Source organism: Anomaloglossus baeobatrachus, chromosome 7 (assembly GCF_048569485.1).
Source record: "Anomaloglossus baeobatrachus isolate aAnoBae1 chromosome 7, aAnoBae1.hap1, whole genome shotgun sequence".
NCBI classification, from domain to species: domain Eukaryota; kingdom Metazoa; phylum Chordata; class Amphibia; order Anura; family Aromobatidae; genus Anomaloglossus; species Anomaloglossus baeobatrachus.
Window position 1 is genome coordinate 5,801,371 of NC_134359.1, and position 20,563 is coordinate 5,821,933.

General features: G+C 52.0%; 1 protein-coding gene across 1 annotated transcript in view; it reads left to right on the forward strand.

Annotated features, from left to right (window-relative positions):
* Positions 1 to 1,978, forward strand: part of DTX3L (deltex E3 ubiquitin ligase 3L) — a 45,071-nt gene extending 43,093 nt beyond the window's left edge. The window contains exon 5 of the mRNA XM_075318717.1: positions 1,770 to 1,978. Within this exon, the coding sequence (XP_075174832.1) occupies positions 1,770 to 1,839 (70 nt within the window). The 3' untranslated portion in view covers positions 1,840 to 1,978. The remainder of the gene's footprint in view (positions 1 to 1,769) is intronic.
* The last annotated feature ends 18,585 nt before the right edge of the window (positions 1,979 to 20,563 follow it).

A 20,563-nucleotide genomic window follows, 5' to 3' on the forward strand; every position in this document is an offset into this window, starting at 1 on the left:
GGCCCAGCCGGGTAAGAGGGTGATGGGAGCCAGCCAGTACAGGGGTCCAGCCGGGTAAGAGGGTGATGGGAGCCAGCCAGCACGAGGGCCCAGCCAGGTAAGAGGGTGATGGGAGCCAGCCGGGTAAGAGGGTGATGGGAGCCAGCCAGTACGGGGGTCCAGCCGGGTAAGAGGGTGATGGGAGCCAGCCAGTACGGGGGTTCAGCCGGGTAAGAGGGTGATGGGAGCCAGCCAGTACAGGGGTCCAGCCGGGTAAGAGGGTGATGGGAGCCAGCCAGCACGAGGGCCCAGCCAGGTAAGAGGGTGATGGGAGCCAGCCGGGTAAGAGGGTGATGGGAGCCAGCCAGTACGGGGGTCCAGCCGGGTAAGAGGGTGATGGGAGCCAGCCAGTACGGGGGTTCAGCCGGGTAAGAGGGTGATGGGAGCCAGCCAGTACAGGGGTCCAGCCAGGTAAGAGGGTGATGGGAGCCAGCCAGTACAGGGGCCCAGCCGGGTAAGAGGGTGATGGGATCCAGCCAGCACGAGGGCCCAGCCAGGTAAGAGGGTGATGGGAGCCAGCCAGTACAGGGGCCCAGCCGGGTAAGAGGGTGATGGGATCCAGCCAGCACGAGGGCCCAGCCAGGTAAGAGGGTGATGGGAGCCAGATTTCTCCCGTGGGTCTTGCTGTAGTAGAGTCCGCCCATAGTAACACATCGTGTAGTGATTGTGGATGAGTGAAATCTGCTGCAAATCAACAAAAAACTTTTTTTTTGCTGCTGCTGCTGCTGCTCAGTAACAAGAGCTCGGGACGCCTTCATTTCTGGAGCTTTGCCAGGTGGTGGAGCTCACCGGGACTCTTCGATGCCCCCGCTCTGCCGGATGGTGGAGCTCACCGGGACTCTTCGATGCCCCCGCTCTGCCGGATGGTGGAGCTCACCGGGACTCTTCGATGCCCCCGCTCTGCCATATGGTGGAGCTCCCTGGGACGCTTCGGTGCCCCCGCTCTGCCATATGGTGGAGCTCCCTGGGACGCTTCGGTGCCCCCGCTCTGCCGGATGGTGGAGCTCACCGGGACTCTTCGATGCCCCCACTCTGCCGGATGGTGGAGCTCACCGGGACTCTTCGATGCCCCCGCTCTGCCGGATGGTGGAGCTCCCTGGGACGCTTCGGTGCCCCCGCTCTGCCATATGGTGGAGCTCCCTGGGACGCTTCGGTGCCCCCGCTCTGCCGGATGGTGGAGCTCACCGGGACGCTTCGGTGCCTCCGCTCTGCCGGATGGTGGAGCTCACCGGGACGCTTCGGTGCCCCCGCTCTGCCGGATGGTGGAGCTCACCGGAACGCTTCGGTGCCCCCGCTCTGCCGGATGGTGGAGCTCACCGGGACGCTTCGGTGCCCCCGCTCTGCCGGATGGTGGAGCTCACCGGGACGCTTCGGTGCCCCCGCTCTGCCGGATGGTGGAGCTCCCTGGGACGCTTCGGTGCCCCCGCTCTGCCGGATGGTGGAGCTCACCGGGACGCTTCGGTGCCTCCGCTCTGCCGGATGGTGGAGCTCACCGGGACGCTTCGGTGCCCCCGCTCTGCCGGATGGTGGAGCTCACCGGAACGCTTCGGTGCCCCCGCTCTGCCGGATGGTGGAGCTCACAGGGACACTTCGGTGCCCCCGCTCTGCCGGATGGTGGAGCTCACAGGGACACTTCGGTGCCCCCGCTCTGCCGGATGGTGGAGCTCACCGGGACGCTTCGGTGCCCCCGCTCTGCCGGTTGGTAATGCCCTCATATCTTTCTCCTGCAGGTTTGGGTACCCGGACCCTGAGTATCTGAAACGTGTCCGAGATGAGCTGAAAGCCAAAGGCGTGGAGTGAGTGATGTGACCGGCTGATCCGTGGCAGCGTGGCGTGGCCGTGGGCAGAGTATCCTGGTCACATTTGCTCGCAGTGACCCCGGATTGTTGATTTGCAGGGATGTAATGAACCCAATAAAGATGGCAGCAGAGCCCCGAGAGCGCAGACTCCTTATTCTGTGGATGTGTCCGTCTCCAATGTGATGAGCGCGTTGTCTGTACAAACTTGTCACAAACTGCACAATCATGGCTAAAACCAGCTGACACCAGGATAATAACCAATAGACATGTGTCAGTCAAAGTATGCAACATACATCATATAACTGTGAAACATCCTATAACATCACGACATGAAACCATCACATGCTATGAGCACCATGTGAAGTACACGACCGAAAGAGTATAGCGGTGTAATAAATCAAGACCGAAAGAGTATAGCGGTGTAATAAAGACCGAAAGAGTATAGCGGTGTAATAAAACAAGACCGAAAGAATATAGCGGTGTAATAAATACCGTAAGAGTATAGCGGTGTAATAAAGACCGTAAGAGTATAGCGGTGTAATAAAACAAGACCGAAAGAGTATAGCGGTGTAATAAAACAAGACCGTAAGAGTATAGCGGTGTAATGAAACAAGACCGTAAGAGTATAGCGGTGTAATAAAGACCGTAAGAGTATAGCGGTGTAATAAAGACCGAAAGAGTATAGCGGTGTAATAAAGACCGTAAGAGTATAGCGGTGTAATAAAGACCGTAAGAGTATAGCGGTGTAATGAAACAAGACCGAAAGAGTATAGCGGTGTAATAAAGACCGTAAGAGTATAGCGGTGTAATAAAGAGCGAAAGAGTATAGCGGTGTAATAAAGAGCGAAAGAGTATAGCGGTGTAATAAAGAGCGAAAGAGTATAGCGGTGTAATAAAGAGCGAAAGAGTATAGCGGTGTAATAAAGAGCGAAAGAGTATAGCGGTGTAATAAAGACCGTAAGAGTATAGCGGTGTAATAAAGACCGTAAGAGTATAGCGGTGTAATAAAGACCGTAAGAGTATAGCGGTGTAATAAAGACCGTAAGAGTATAGCGGTGTAATAAAGACCGTAAGAGTATAGCGGTGTAATAAAGACCGAAAGAGTATAGCGGTGTAATAAAGAACGAAAGAGTATAGCGGTGTAATAAAACAAGACCGAAAGAGTATAGCGGTGTAATAAAGACCGTAAGAGTATAGCGGTTGTCACAAACCACCGGGGGGGTCACTCAGAAATCCCCCGCGCTGGCTACCAGTACGTCACAATCGGGGGGTAACAAGTGGGGGTCACCCCTCCTTTATACCTCCCGACCGACAGACAGAGCACGTGACGCGCTCTCTAGCGCCCCTCTTATAGTCAGGCCAATTATGGAATTGCCCGACCATAAGCAAGGAGGCCGCTATACTACTTATGCCGATTATTGAAGGGTCCCCGGTGAGAGTAAGGTATATATTCCCCCGACCTCCGCGGGCGGAATATATAAAATCTCCCCGAATCTCACTGGCCTCCCCACAATAATCCTTGGCACAATTCGCTGCCACCAACCGATTTACGGTAACTATTAGCCGAACACACAGACGTGGGATTCAAGATCGAGATAACAGAACAGCCCAAGATTAATTATATAATTTAATCAGCCTAAAGCACACTAGAAACTACAATATATACAATAGGGAATCTACAGAATATACATATGTCAGAGTACAGTTACAATCAAAGCATGGGTTACAAACAGGCATACACAGTTCCAGCAGTTACCTTGTTGCGTCTGGCCACAGGGGGGCGCTGTACCCAGGTTTCTAGGATCCTTCCCACAGATGTTTCCTACACGTGCCCCCAGCGAAAAGAACCCTGGAAAATGGCCGAAGTAGGGTTATCAACCTGGGCAGATCCAGGTCCCCTCCTACCTTCGTGACCTCAGAGGGAGCACTGCTCCACCCCTGGCTGGAGTTATGGACAAAATCCACAACATGGAATATGGCCATAACTTTGCCTGGGAGCGTCGTAGGCGGACGCCAATGCTCTCATTGTGACAGTTATGAATTTAGCTACAGAACGAGGGGACTCATGACCTGTCTGCCAGTTCCCCATTGGCTGATATCACGCCTGGGGCATTTCCCAATGTCCTGCTCCCATAAAAAGGGTGTGCCGGCATCGTCCGCATGCGGAGACACCATTTTTATGGTTGCCATATTTATCGGAAATATGGCTTGCGAGATATGAACCATTTTTTACTGGAGTCGTTCTGTCTAGCTAGTTCCATAGCCTTGCTAATGAGATACAACTCTTGTTACAGGGTGACGGCAGGGAGTCATCCTGTGTCCATTGTTCCCACACCACCTCATTTCCATATCACAGGACATGGCCATGGAGGTGTAACACCTTCACAGATGCTGGACATTGAGAACAAGAAGGGAGGGGGCACTGCCAGGGAGTGATGAGAGATTATGACTGGAGTCATAATTCATCTTCATATCCCGGGATTTGCCTCACACCTCCCCCCTTTTGAGGGCGCTAGGGGGCAGCACACTCCGGTGTTCCCCCGTGCGCCCGTCCGCGACCTCTCCTTGTCGGGACAGCCCGTCTGCGTTACCGTGGTCACGGCCCCTTTTGTGGCGAATGGTGAAGTTGTATTGCTGGAGCGCAAGGCTCCATCGCAACAATCGCCCATTCGTCCCAGAGACGGTGTGCAACCAGCTGAGGGGATTGTGGTCCGTCTCCACGATGAAGTGGCGCCCGTATAGATAGGGTTGCAGACGCTGCAGGGCCCACACTATGGCCAGGCACTCCTTCTCCATCGTGGAATAGGCAACTTCCCTTGGTAACAGCTTCCTGCTCAGGTACAAGACTGGGTGCTCTTGGCTCGCAGAGTCCACCTGGCTGAGCACCGCACCGAGGCCGAAGTCACTGGCGTCGGTCTGTACTACAAACGGCCGCGTGAAGTCGGCTGCCTGTAGCACGGGCGGGCTGGACAGGGCGTCCTTTAGGGCCCGGAAGGCTGTCTCGCAGTCCATTGTCCAATCGACTGCAGAGGGCAGCTTCTTCTTGGTGAGGTCCGTCAAGGGCTTTGCCAGGCTACTATAGCATGGAACAAACCTCCTATAGTACCCAGCGGTCCCCAAGAAGGACATCACCTGCTTCTTGGTCCTGGGGGTGGGCCAGGATGCGATGGCTTCCACTTTCTCAGGCTCGGGCTTCAGTGTTCTCCCACCTACCCGGTGACCGAGGTACTGGACCTCGCTCATGGCCAGCTGACACTTTCCCGGCTTGATGGTCAAACCTGCCCGGTGGATCCGCCTGAGCACCTGTGCTAGATGCTCTAGGTGGTCCTCCCAGGTGGGACTGAAGACGGCAATGTCATCCAGGTACGCGGCCGCGTACCCTTCAAGTCCCTTGAGCAGGGTGTTGACCATCCGCTGGAAAGTGGCAGGGGCATTCCTCATCCCGAATGGCATCACCGTGGACTCGTACAGTCCAAATGGGGTAATAAAGGCAGAGCGTTCCCTGGCCTTGCGAGTCAGGGGGATCTGCCAATATCCCCGGCTCAGATCCATGATGGTTAGGTACTGAGCCCCGGCCAACTGATCGAGCAGGTCATCGATGCGTGGCATTGGGTACGCATCGGCGACCGTGACAGCATTGAGCCCCCTGTAGTCCACGCAGAACCGAGTGGTTCGGTCCTTCTTAGGCACGAGGACTACAGGCGAGGCCCAAGCGCTGTTGGATGCCTGGATCACCCCCAGCTTCAGCATCTCGTCAATCTCCTGGCGCATGTGTTGCTGCACCTCCAGGGAGACCCGATATGCTGAACGCCGGATCGGGGGATGATCCCCAGTGTCCACGTGATGGACAGCCAAGTCAGTCCTTCCGGGCTGGTTGGTAAACAACCCCCGGAAGGGGAGGAGGGTGGCCCACAGCTGGGACCGTTGGTCCTCCAAGAGCTGGTGGCCAACCTCCACATCCTCAATGGATCCGCCTGCCCTAACCTGGGCTAGCATATCCAAGAGGGTTTCCGCTTCTCCCTCCTCGGGCAGGTTGCACACGGGGAGCGCACATGCCTCCCGCTCATGATGTGCCTTCATCATGTTCACATGGAAGGGCTTCCGCCTTCCACGGGCAGGGTCCAGGGTGACCAGGTACGTTACAGGGTTGAGCTGCTGGTACACGAGGTATGGGCCTTCCCAGGCTGCCTGAAGCTTGTCCTGTGGTACGGGGACCAGTACCCACACCTTTTGACCCACTTGGTAGGTCCTCTCACAAGCGTTCTGGTCGTACCAACGCTTCTGATCGGCCTGGGCTTGAGCCATATTGTCGTGTACCAGTTGCGTCAAGGCCTGCATTTTGTCCCGGAAGCGCATGACATACTCGATAACCGACACTCCAGGGGTGGCCAAATCCCCTTCCCAAGCCTCTTTCACCAGAGCCAGGGGGCCCCGCACACGTCGCCCGTACAGGAGCTCAAACGGTGAGAATCCTGTTGAGGCCTGTGGAACCTCCCGGTAAGCAAATAACAGGTGTGGGAGATACCGCTCCCAGTCACGCCCATGGGAGTCGACCAACATCTTAAGCATCTGCTTTAAGGTGCCATTGAACCGCTCGCACAGGCCATTAGTCTGTGGATGGTACGGGCTGGCCACCAGATGTCGCACCTGGACTTGCTTACAGAGGGCCTCCATCAGCTGGGACATGAATTGGGTCCCCCGGTCAGTGAGCATTTCCTGGGGAAAACCCACTCGGGAGAAAATCTCCAGCAATGCGGTGGCCACCTTGTCAGCCCGAATGGACGACAAGGCCACTGCTTCTGGGTACCGGGTGGCATAGTCCACTACCGTCAGTATGAAGCGTTTCCCGGAGCTGCTGGGGATGGCCAGCGGGCCGACCAGATCCACAGCCACCCTCCTGAAAGGCTCATCGATGATTGGCAGAGATACCAGTGGGGCTTTGGGGCGTGGCCCCGCCTTCCCCACTCTCTGACAGGTTTCACACGAACGGCAGTAGGCAGCCACATCGGCCCCCATTTTTGGCCAGTAGAAATGCTGGTTTAACCTGGCCTTGGTCTTAGCGATCCCTAGGTGTCCGGCCATCGGAATCTCATGTGCGATCCGCAACAACTCCGTCCGGAACGGATAGGGTACCACCAACTGTCGGTCCCTGGGCCACGCCTCCGGTGAACCCTGCTGGACCGTGGCCCGGTACAGCCGTCCTTGGTCCCAGACCACTCGCTCCGGGTCCGAGTCCGAGGGAGGCTGTGCCGCCTGCTCCTTAAGAGCTTTCAGGCTGTCGTCAGCTTCTAACGCTGCCTGAAACCCCTGACTAGATGTGGCCAGAATCGACGAGACTGTCACATCTTTGGTCAGTACCCCGGGACCTGTGTCCTGGCCTCCACCTGACTCGGCTGCCACTTGGTCAGAAGGGGAAGAGCTATCGGACCTCCGGGAGGCCCCTTGGCTTCCAGCACTCCCACTGCGGGTGACAGCGGCCACAGCCGCTGCGACCGTGGGTCGTGCCTGCTCCTCCTCCGTTCCTGACCAAGTCGCCGGTTCAGGCAGACCTACCTGGCTTCCTGACACCCCGGTTGTGGGGGAACCATGCACCGAGATCTTACCTGGGAGCACTTCCGCTCCTGGACCGGCCCCAATCTCACCTGCCTGTTCCCCTCCTGCAGCAACAGAACCCCGCTGTGAAATCTCTGGGGACCCCACATTTGCTGTGGTAGCCCCCACCCCACACACTGGTCCTCCCCCTGCAGCACCCTGCTCTCTGCTTATCCCTGCAGAGGGCAACAGATCCCAGCCCACAGGCTGATTACTTGTAGAGGCATTGTCACACCTTTCTCTGACCCCCTCCCCTGTCACAGCTGCAGCTGAGTGTGTGTCTATGGTGTCTATGCAAGCAGAAATATCAGAGTTCACTCCCTCCTTCCTTACATCATTCATAGATAACACATTAACATTGTCCGGAGGCATGTCAGTACTGGCTGAAGGTTCAGCCCTTGGTTGGGGCCCAAACTGGGAGGTTATCTGCCCCAAATCTGTCCCAAGTAGCACGTTTGCGGGGATCCGATCAGTTACCCCCACCTCCCTCACCCCTCGCCCTGCGCCCCAGTCCACATAAATGTCAGCAACAGGCAGCGCCGGGTCAGTGCCTCCAATCCCGGAGACAGCGAGGGTTTTTCCAGGGATCAAGTCTTGGGGGGACACCATCTCAGGCCGCACCAGAGTCACCTCCGAGGCGCTGTCTCGCAGTCCTATGGTCACAGACCGGCCGACGGTGACAGGTTGGAAGCTGTCCAGGGACCTACCACCACCCCCACCCACACAATACACCTTGGGCGGCCCTTGGGACGGGGACGGAGCCGGGGCCTTGGGACGCTGAGGGCACATGGCCTTGAAGTGTCCAGGTAGGTTGCACTGGTGGCACCGTCTTGGTTCTGCCACGGGCCTGGAGAGGGGAGTTGAGGGGGACACCCCCTGCAGTCTAGGGGCAGGTGGGGCAGTCGCAGAGTTCATCTTACCCCCTCTCCAGGTGCTGCTGGTGGCTGCTCTCCTGGCTTCAGGAGCCCGATTGTTGGTGTAGTCATCGGCAAGGGCAGCTGTAGCCGTGGACCCCTTTGGCTTCTGGTCTCGGATGAACTGGCGGAGATCCTCAGGGCAGTTCCACAAGAGTTGCTCCGTGATGAACAGGTCCAGGATCTCCGGTCCGGTGGAAAGCTGCAGGCCTTGGGTCCAGTGGTCGGCAGCTCGGGCAAGTGCCCGCCGGTGGTCAGCCCAGGAGTCCTTTGGTCCCTTCTGTAGGCTCCGGAACTTCTTGCGGTAGGACTCTGGAGTGAGGTTGTACTGTTGGATCAGGGCCCGGTGGATGGTGTCGTAGCCCTGATCTGCCTCAGCAGGCAAATCCCCAAGGATATCCAGGGCCTTACCCCTTAAACGGGGGGTCAGGTATTTGGCCCACTGGTCCTTGTCCAGATGGTGCTGCAAGCAAGTCCGTTCAAAAGCAGTCAAGAAAGAGTCCAAGTCTCCATCCTTCTCCAGCACTGGGAAGTCCTCAACACGGACCTTTGGAAGTTTGGTGTCTCGAAGGTCACATGTGGCTGATGAGGGCCGGAGCTGAGCTAGCTGCAGCTGGTAGTCACGGTCTGCCTGTCGCTCTCGCTCTTCACGCGCTGCCTGCCGCTCTCGCTCCGCAGCCTCACGCTCTGCGTGCCGCTCTGCCCTGCGCTCTGCCAGGAGTTCCTTGTAGCCCTTCTGGTCTCCAGCCTGGAGAAGGGCCATAGCCATTTGAAGAAGGCTATCCGAGCCTCCCAGGCTCGGTGGAATGGCACGTGGTGAACTGCGGCACGCTGCAGAGCTAGGCGATTCACTGTCCCTTTCAGAGCGGAGGGCTGGCATCTGGCTCGTTGAGGAACCTTGGGTGAGCTCCTCCTCATCTTGTCCAGCAGTGCCAGGTTGCGCAATGTCCTCGGCAGAACGGTTTTCTGGCGTCGAGCTCCTGGAGGACTCGTGGGCAACCTCCTCATTGCTGTCCACAGCACCGTCCTCCCTCTCTTCGGCTCCTGCCTTAGCATTGGCCAGTTGCATAGCTCTGCTCCTGGTGCCATCAGCCATTCTTGCAGACTTTTGGTCACTGACACAGAACTGACACCTGATGCCTCCACACACCTTACAGTATCTGCACTCTGACACTCTAGTGTTGAGCTAGTCTGAAGACCCCAGCAGCCACAGCTGCTGCAGGCAGTCTTTAGTGTCTGGGAGTATGGGTCTCACACTCACACACACTATTATCTCGATCCCACCGCTTGCCACCAATATGTCACAAACCACCGGGGGGGTCACTCAGAAATCCCCCGCGCTGGCTACCAGTACGTCACAATCGGGGGGTAACAAGTGGGGGTCACCCCTCCTTTATACCTCCCGACCGACAGACAGAGCACGTGACGCGCTCTCTAGCGCCCCTCTTATAGTCAGGCCAATTATGGAATTGCCCGACCATAAGCAAGGAGGCCGCTATACTACTTATGCCGATTATTGAAGGGTCCCCGGTGAGAGTAAGGTATATATTCCCCCGACCTCCGCGGGCGGAATATATAAAATCTCCCCGAATCTCACTGGCCTCCCCACAATAATCCTTGGCACAATTCGCTGCCACCAACCGATTTACGGTAACTATTAGCCGAACACACAGACGTGGGATTCAAGATCGAGATAACAGAACAGCCCAAGATTAATTATATAATTTAATCAGCCTAAAGCACACTAGAAACTACAATATATACAATAGGGAATCTACAGAATATACATATGTCAGAGTACAGTTACAATCAAAGCATGGGTTACAAACAGGCATACACAGTTCCAGCAGTTATCTTGTTGCGTCTGGCCACAGGGGGGCGCTGTACCCAGGTTTCTAGGATCCTTCCCACAGATGTTTCCTACACGTGCCCCCAGCGAAAAGAACCCTGGAAAATGGCCGAAGTAGGGTTATCAACCTGGGCAGATCCAGGTCCCCTCCTACCTTCGTGACCTCAGAGGGAGCACTGCTCCACCCCTGGCTGGAGTTATGGACAAAATCCACAACATGGAATATGGCCATAACTTTGCCTGGGAGCGTCGTAGGCGGACGCCAATGCTCTCATTGTGACAGTTATGAATTTAGCTACAGAACGAGGGGACTCATGACCTGTCTGCCAGTTCCCCATTGGCTGATATCACGCCTGGGGCATTTCCCAATGTCCTGCTCCCATAAAAAGGGTGTGCCGGCATCGTCCGCATGCGGAGACACCATTTTTATGGTTGCCATATTTATCGGAAATATGGCTTGCGAGATATGAACCATTTTTTACTGGAGTCGTTCTGTCTAGCTAGTTCCATAGCCTTGCTAATGAGATACAACTCTTGTTACAGGGTGACGGCAGGGAGTCATCCTGTGTCCATTGTTCCCACACCACCTCATTTCCATATCACAGGACATGGCCATGGAGGTGTAACACCTTCACAGATGCTGGACATTGAGAACAAGAAGGGAGGGGGCACTGCCAGGGAGTGATGAGAGATTATGACTGGAGTCATAATTCATCTTCATATCCCGGGATTTGCCTCACAGCGGTGTAATAAAGACCGAAAGAGTATAGCGGTGTAATAAAGACCGAAAGAGTATAGCGGTGTAATAAAACAAGACCGAAAGAGTATAGCGGTGTAATAAAGAACGAAAGAGTATAGCGGTGTAATAAAGACCAAAAGAGTATAGCGGTGTAATAAAGACCGTAAGAGTATAGCGGTGTAATAAAGAACGAAAGAGTATAGCGGTGTAATAAAGACCGAAAGAGTATAGCGGTGTAATAAAACAAGACCGAAAGAGTATAGCGGTGTAATAAAACAAGACCGAAAGAGTATAGCGGTGTAATAAAACAAGACCGAAAGAGTATAGCGGTGTAATAAAGACCGAAAGAGTATAGCGGTGTAATAAAGACCGTAAGAGTATAGCGGTGTAATAAATCAGACTGGCGCTATAAATAGTGTTAATAGCATGAAGCTGCAGCAATCCATTACTCAGAGGGACAGGAGATAATATCACAGGTTGTCGGGAGGTTTTTAGTGGCCTTCAGCTCGATCTCAAGCCATGACTAGAGCGTGGCGGACTCGCAAAAAAACGGGATCGGCGGGTCCTTGCTCTTCTTCTCCGGATTCCGGCCCCCATTTGGGTCTATGGGGATCAGAATCCGGAGATTAGAAATGGTGGTAGATAGAGATATGGGAGAGAGATCTCCGGCTGTACTCTGCACCCGGGCCTCGCATTCACTTCCTGGGCCGCTAATCACAGTCAGACGCGCAGTCGGACACGCCCCCACCCTGAGTGACATGTCACCTGACTGCAGCCAATCACAGGCGCCAGAACAGCCAGTGGGCGGGGAAAGCAGTGTAACTGAAGGAGCCCATACATTCTAGCATCTACCATGAGCTTAGAATGTATGGGCTCATTCCAGGTTAGAGGGCGTGAGCGGCTTGGTTGATGGGCACGGTGATGTTTCCTCTCATCCACCATATTCATGCAAGGGGCGTCTTCGCCCCCCCTCTGCACTCTATGTGGGGGTCTAACCCCAGACCCCCATTTCTATTATAAACACCTCCATGCCCACGTGGACTTGGAACAATAAAGTTTATTCTGGCTGGAAACATGGAATTTTAAACTCGCCCCTATCATGTGATATATCATGTGATAGGAGCGTATTGAAATGACGTCATACCTGGAACGAGCCCATACACTCTAGCATCTACCGTCAGCATCGTGGTATAAAATATATAAAACAATTGGAGCAGGGTCGACCCCCCCTCTGTATTCTGATACCAGCACAGATCGGGGCAGGCTGCAGCCCCATCCCTGCACTTATCTTGGCTGGGCAGCAAAAGAAGAGGAATCGCATGCGGATTTATTTTTTTTTTATTTTTAATTTAAATAAATAATTAAAACAAATGACGTGCGGTCCCCCCAATTTTGATACCCACCCAAGATAAAGCCAGCTGGGGGTTGGTATTCTCAGGCTGGAAAGAATATCAGCCTCCAGCTGCCCGGAATTGCCGCATCCATTAGATGCGACAATCCCGGAGCTTTACCGGCTCTTTCCGTTGCCCTGGTGCTGGGCAATCGGGGTAATAAGGGTTTAATAGCAGTGCACAGCTGCTACTTAACCCTAGATTAGTGATGGCAGCGTCTATGAGACCCCCCATCACTAACCTGTAAGTGACAGTAATTAAATACAAACACTGAAAAAATCCTATATTTGGAATAAAAGACAAAAAAGCCACCTCTTTCACCACTTTATTAACCCCAACCCACCCTGCAGGTCCGACATAATCCACACAAGATCCCACAACAATTCCAGCTCTGCTACATCTGAATATCACAGCGAGCGACCATAGAGCAGCATGACTGCCGGCTGTGAGTGCAGAATGAATGAGCCGCGATGACTGGATGCAGGGAGACGCGTCACACAGGCTGGGGGTGCGTCTGATGGCAACCAATCACAGAGGCTAGGGTGGGCGGAGAAAGCCGTGCATATGAAATGAGCGGCAGGGAGGCAGCACTGGAACAGCGTGGGAGCAGCGTACAGCCGGGCCGGAGCCTGGGTGAGTATGAAGCGCTCACTTTATTCTTAATTTCTTTTCATTTCTTTAAATTTTTCAAGATCCAGATCAAACAGTTGGAAGCCCGGGTCCGGCAACCGGCAACTGTGAAACCGCTGGGATCCAGATTTTTACAGTCCGGTCCACCAGGCCCTAGTCATGACGACTTGATGGATGAACGAGCTGTAGGAAAATCAATCTTGTAGAAACCTAGATAGGTCCACCAGGGTCTTCTCCACCTAGATAAGATAAACGTGGAGAAGACCATGGAGGACCTGATTGTATCAAGCCATCGGGTTGCTGGTCTTCCTCTTCGCCTTGTTCCTTCTCTTCTTCTGACCATGATGTCCTTCTCCAGTGATTGCTCTCTTGGTATCATGTGTAGACAAGTCTTAGCTTGGTGACTGCTTCCAGTGACATGTCTGGCTTGATTTGTTCCAGAATGAATTTGTTCTTTTTACAATCCATGGTATCCAGTGTCTTTGGTCACCAGTGAAATGCTCCTGGATTTGAGGACCTTGTCCAGTGACTTCATTGTTAATTTGTCCATAGCTATTCTATTCTCATCCGGTGTTGTCTCTCCATGTTAAAAGATCATTATCCCAGGAGGTTGAAGTCCTTTACACCTTCCAGTTTGTCGCCGTCCATCTCACGTGTGTCCCAGTTGTACCTGGCAGTAGTCCATATCTTTGTCATCTTTGTATTGAGTAGGAGCCCCCATGTTGGAGCTTTCCATCTTGCCACTCTGTAATAAGTCGACGATTGTTGTTATCAATGTTGTATCATCTGCGTATTTAAGATTTTTGATGATTCTTCCATCATTTTGATTCCGTCTTCTGTTTTGGCAAGTCCAGCCTTCCTGAAAGCATCTTCTGCATATAAATTGATGAAAATTAGTGCCGGGATGCCGCATTGTCTGACGCCTCGCTCTACTTCGTGCCGTGTCACCACGCTCCGCTTGGACTGTTAATTTTTGGTGGATGGAACGTTTCCTAATGGGGCTTGTCAGTTGGTTCAACACCCATGTTCCTCATGGTCTCCAACTGCCTTTTCCATTATTCATCTATTGTCAGCCATGCCATCTCGTGTTCCTCTGCTATTTCTGAGTCTTGCCTGTTCCTCCGGCCGCTCCCTCACAGTGAGGCTGTTACCGTCTTTGTAGGGTCTTCAGTAGGATTTTGCTCACATGAGTTATGAGTGCAATAGTCTGTGGTCAGCTAAAAATAACAAACGAGCAGATCAGACCCATTATGTGATGTCCAAAGCCTCTGAGACACTGGGGGACAAGGTCTGAGTGCCGTGGAATGGAGTCCACACGTATCGCTGCTAGGAGCACCTTCAGAGAAAAGATAGATCGGAATCCATTCAAAATGACTGACCGATGAGCCTGTCCGATGCGGATTGTCCCCGTCACATGCGAGTGATGCTGCATCATATGACGCGGGCGCATGAGGAACGCTCACATGTTTAATTAAGAGGGATCCCAATGCAGGAGCCAGAGAGATCTCTGTTAACGTCAGGAACAGTGTAGTGCCCATGCGATGGTGGAGAGCCACTCGTGTCCGGGAGGACATGTGTAAATGTGTGGTGAACCCACGCCCGCGCAGCATGGAATATACACAAAATATCCTCATGGAGATGGAAGTCATGAAATAACCATGTAAATGAATCTATACAGTCATGGCTGAAAGTGTTGGCACCTTTGAACTTGTTCCAGAAGTATTTCTCCTAGACAATTATGGCAATTACGCATATTTTGTTATCCCCGTGTTTATTTCCTTTGTGTGTATTGGGAAAACCCAAATAAACAGAGAAAAAAAAGGCGAATTGAACATACAAAACCCCAAAAATGGTCCGGACAGAATAGTCAGCCTCAACCTAATATTTGATTGCACGTCCTTTCCCCTCTGGAGTAAATCCCTTCCATCAGTCACCTCCTGTCCCCGTCCACAGCTTCTTCCTCCTCTCACCGGGAAGCTCAGACTCTTCTTTATAAACGTCTCCAGGTCTCTCGTATCTGAAGACGTCTTCTGCCGATTTTCAGATCTCTCCCCAGGAGTCAATGGCATTTAGATCTGGACTCATTGCGGCCTCTTCAGATCTCTCCAGGGCTTTGCTTCCATCCATTTCTGGAGCTTCTTGAAGTGTTTGGGGTCATTGTCCTGCTGGAGACCCCTGACCTAGGACTATACCCGGCTTTCTGACTCTGGGCTCTACATTGTCACTCAGAATCCTCTGGTATCTTCAGATTTCATGATGTCTTGCACACAGTCAGGGCCCCCACTGCCAGAGGCAGCAAAACCTATCTGCCCTCAACCATATGTACCTGTAGGTGTTGTGAGCCTTACTTTGTAGGCCTTATTCTGTTTTTGGTAAATAATAGAATGATTCACTTCACAAAAAAGCTCTATCTTGGCTTCATATGTCCACAAGACGCTTTCCCAGATGGATTTTAATGACATACATTTTGGTATACTGCAGTCTAGCTTTTTATGCCTGTGTCAGCGGTGAGATCCTCCTGGGTCTACTCCATAGTGTTTCATTTTATTCAAATGTCACCGGATGTAATGTTCGGCGAGCAAAGAGTTAGTTTATCCACTGGACTGAAGGTACCGATCACTGACCTGGAGGATCAAACGAAAGCCACTGGAGGTGGCGATAGACACACACGCTGGTAGGTAGCCAACAGAGGGCAGCCCCAGTGGATCAACGGTATCTTGGCAGCTGGCGCAACGGACACCAACAGTCTCTGGTTGTAGAAGTAGCAGTAGCGGATCTCGTAAGAGCAGCCGGTGTGGACAGTTGCAGAAGTGTGATTGTTAAGCGAGAACCCCACCCAAGGAAGGACCTTGACCCAGTCACTATGGTGCTCATTGACGAAGTGCCGCAGGAAGATCGTCAGGATCTGATTCAAGCTTTTCACTTGGCCATTGGACTTCGGATGATAGGGCGACGAGAAGTTCAAGGTGACATCCAGTAGCTTGCAGGTGGCCCTCCAGAACCGAGATCTAAACTGGACACCTCTGTCAGACACGATGTGCAGGGGAAGACTGTGAACGACTCCCACCCCCTCACCCCGATTGTTAACCAGATTTATAGCCTTGTAAATAATATAAAGACATATCAGTTGCCCTCCCACCATTATGTAGTAATGTTTCCCAGCCTGTTCAAATGTACCGCATCCGGGGCTCCTTCCTTGTATATATGTCCCCCATCCTGGTATATTTGCCTCCCACCTGGTGTCACCGTGTGCAGAATTATTAGGCAAGTTGTATTTTAGAGGATTTTTTTATTATTGATCAACAACTATGTTCTCAATCACCCAAAAGACTCATAAATATCAGCGCTTAATATTTTTGTCAGTTGGAGGGGTTTTTAGATTTGGCTTCTTAGGAGGATCTGTTTGTGCCGGTGACTATTACTGTGCAGAATTATTAGGCAACTTAATAACAACCAAATCTATTCCCATCTCACTTGTTTATTGTCACCCGGTAAACCAATATAACTGCACAAAATCTAGAAATAAACATTTCTGACATGCAAAAACAAAACCCCAAAAAATAAGTGCCCAATATCGCCCCCTTTCTTTCTGATGACACTCAGCAGCCACCATCCATAGATTCTGTCATTGCTTGATCTGTTTACCATCAACATTGCGTGCAGCAGCCACCACAGCCTCCAGCCACCACAGCCTCCAGCCACCACAGCCTCCACAGCCTCCAGACACTGCTCCCAGAGGTGGACTGTTTTCCCTCCCTGTAGATCTCACATTTTATGAGGGACCACAGGTTCTCTATGGGGTTCAGATCAGAGGAACAAGGGGGCCATGTCATTATTTTTTTCTCTGTTAGACCTTTACTGGCCAGCCACGCTGTGGAGTAGTTGGGTGCATGTGATGGAGCATTGTCCTGCATGAAAATCATGTTTTTCTTGAACGATACCGACTTCTTCCTTTACCACTGCTTGAAGCAGTTGTCTTCCAGAAACTGGCAGTAGGTCTGGGAGTTGAACTTCACTCCATCCTCAACCCGAAAAGTTCCCACAAGTTGATCTTTGCTGATCCCAGCCCATACCAGTCCCCACCTCCACCTTGCTGGCGTCTGAGTCGGAGTGGAGCCCTCTGCCCTTTACTGATCCAGCCTCTGGCCCATCCATCTGCCCATCAAGAGTCACTCTTATTTCATCAGTCCATAAAACCTGTGAAAAATCAGTCTTAAGATATTTCTTGGCCCAGTCTTGAGGTTTTATCTTCTGTTTCTTGGTCAGAGGTGGTGGTTTTCAGCCTTCCTTACCTTGGCCATGTCCCTGAATATGGCACACCTTCTGCTTTTTGATACTCCAGTAACGTTGCAGCTCTGAAATATGGCCAAACTGGTGGCAAATGGCATCTTGGCAGCTTCACGCTTGATTTTCCTCAATTCATGGGCAGTTATTTTGCGCCTTTTTTGCCCAGCACGCTTCTTGCGACCCTGTTGGCTATTTGCCATGAAACACTTGATTGTTTGGTGATCACGCTTCAAAGGTTTGGCAATTTCCAGACTGCTGCGTCCCTCTGCAAGACATCTCACAATTCTGGACTTTTCAGAGCCAGTCACATCTCTCTTCTGACCCATTTTGCCAAAGGAAAGGAAGTTGCCTAATAATTAAGCACCCCTTATACAGGGTGTTTATGTCATTACACCGCACCCCTCCTCATTACAGAGAGGCACATCACCGGATTTACTTAATTGGTAGTTGGCTCTCAGCCTATACAGCTTGGAGTAGGACGACATGTATAACAAGTATCGTGATCAAAATACTCATGTGCCTGAACTTCCGGATCCGGTCCTGGCTGAGGTGGAGGCTTGAGGGAGAAGCTCCCGCCACCCCCTGGAAAAACCAGTCTGAAAGAAGCCCCCCACCTCCGGGAACAAGACGAAAGTCACACAGCAGGAAAGCGGAGGTCAGCAGCGATGGATCGTTACCTGCTGAGAAGCGCTGGCTGCAGTGAAGGACCCGGGAGGAGCGGCGACGCTGCGGCTGGGAAAGATGTGGATGCAATGAACATGGCGCCGGCGAGCCTGTCGGGGGCAGAGCCAGAGGTGCAGGGGAGAGACGAGATGGATCCATGCCGGAGAGGCAGAGTAATGGAGGACACGGCTGAGGAGGCACAGGAATCTGGAGCGGGAGAGAGGCGGATGCAGGGGTCAGAGGAGGGCAGCTCACAGTGGGAGGATGAGGGAGATATGGAGGGAGAGCTGAGAGAGGAGGAGGCCGGCGATATGGAGGGGGGCAGTGGAGGATCAGGAAGGCCGGAGGAAGATGCAGGCCAGCAAAGGAGGGAGAGAGGAGGCAAATGGGGACAACCTCACTACAGGAGGAGTTCATCCTCTGCCATTCCTGGTAAAGGAAGCAAAAAGCAGCAAGACCCACTACCACCTCGGCCCTATAAGGCGGCAGAGGGAGGCAGAGGCTCCACACAAACAAGAAGGTCTAAGAAAACAGCACCACCTGCTGGCCAAAATAAGCAAGTACAAGAGATCCATGTGGATTATAAAAAATTGGCAATAGAAGTGACATCTCATCTGTCTAAGGAAATAAAAATAGCCATAGAGGCAGCCATACAATCTTCACTAGCCGCCATGCAGAAGCAATTGACTGATCACTCAAATAGACTGACAGAAACAGAGCAGAGAATCTCTAATTCTGAGGAGGCAATCTCGACCATGCAAGAACAAATAGCAACTTTAATAAAATCTAATGAATACCTGAAAGACAAGGCAGAGGATCTAGAAAACAGGTCGAGACGAAACAATCTTCGTATTGTGGGGCTGCCAGAATCGGTATCACTAGGACAGCTAGACAGCATTTGTGAGGCGGAACTACCACAGGCGTTGGGTATAAAAGCGAAATTTAGAGTGGAAAGGGCCCACAGAGTGGAACCATTGAGGCAACAAGAGATGAACAAAGGAGAAGGACAAAGCCCAAGCAGTAAATCCCCGCCAAGAGCCAGACAAGTGATAGTCAAATACCTCGACTACAAGCACAAAGAAGAAATATTGAAGGCTTTTAGAGAACGTAAACGGCCCCTACAATACCAAGGAAACAGACTGCTGATCTTTGGGGACTATTCGGTTGATGTATCCAAGCGGAGGAAGGACTTCAGCAAACTGTGCACATTTCTGTACAACAAAAGAGTAAAATGCCAACTACTTTACCCAGCCATACTAAAGGTTAGGAACTCCAATGGAACATTCTCATATTATAAAGACCACAAGGAAGCGGAAAACATCCTTATGTCAGAACACGACAGAAGCCGGGCAGAGGCTCAGGAGAGGAGATCTAATGAAGGAGGAAATTACAGAAAAGGCTCCCCTACAGGTTCAGGAAGAGAGGGTGGACAACACAGCAGGCAAACACAACCTGAGACCAACGGAGAGGGGAATCGGAGTCCAGCTCAGCAACCCAGCCCCAGACCGGGCTTCAGGGAGCAGCACTCTTGAGAGCCACCAAGACACGTGATGACTCTTTTTTTTTTTTAACTTCGTTTTATTAACAATTTCAAACATGGTACAACTGACATTTGCCATATAACAATAGCTCAGTATATAGATAGTAATATTTAAATATAACAATAAACAGTCATATAAAGTCCATAATATCTTTAGCACTTAAGATAGAACAATGTTATTATCCATACTACTTATCATTTGCATAAATATCTAATTTTAGGCTGGTTTCACACTACGTCTTTTTAACATCCGTTGAAAACGTTATTTTAGCGGAAGTACGGATCCAGTGCAAATGCGTTTTCATTTCAATGCATTTGCAATGGACTCGCGTCCACCTGCGTTCACCTGCGTTTGCGTGCGTTATAGTGCGGATCTGGTGACTTGCAGTTTTTTAACATGTTTCAAAAACGCTACTTGTAGCGTTTTTGAGCTGCGTCAAAATACTGCAAGTCACCGGATCCGCACTATAACGCACGCGAACGCAGGTGAACGCTGGCGTGCTGATAGACAGGATCCTGCTTTTGTACTGAGCATGCCCAGAAAGTACTGAGCATGCCCAGAACCAGTCTCGCGTGATCTGTCTCTCTCTCCTCCTCCCTCCCTCACCCTCTCTCTCTCTATCTGTCTTTCCCCCTTCCTCCCTCCCTCCCTCTCCCCCACCTGAGAGCTGCGGACACTCGTAACCAAGGTAAATATCGCGTAACCACTTCTCTTAGTTACCCGATGTTTACGTTGGTTACGCGTGCAGGCAGCCCTGCTCCTAGCAGCTGCAGACACTCGTAACCAAGATAAATATCGGGTATCCAAGGCCGATGTTTACCTTGGTTACCAGCGTCTGCAGCTGTCAGAAGCCGGCTCCCAGTCTAGCTCCCCTCACTCCCGATCACATGACTCCAATGCCCGCCCCTAAACATCCAGTGCAGGATCCTGCAAAATAACATATGCGTTTGCATACGTTATTTGCTGTAAAAGCAGGATCCGTACTTCCGCTAAAAAAACGTTTTCAACGGATGTTAAAAAGACGTAGTGTGAAACCAGCCTTATATTGAGCATAAGAACAGCTCTATCAGCATGACCATATTTTGAAAACAAGATAGAAAGAGGAAGAGAAAAAGGAAG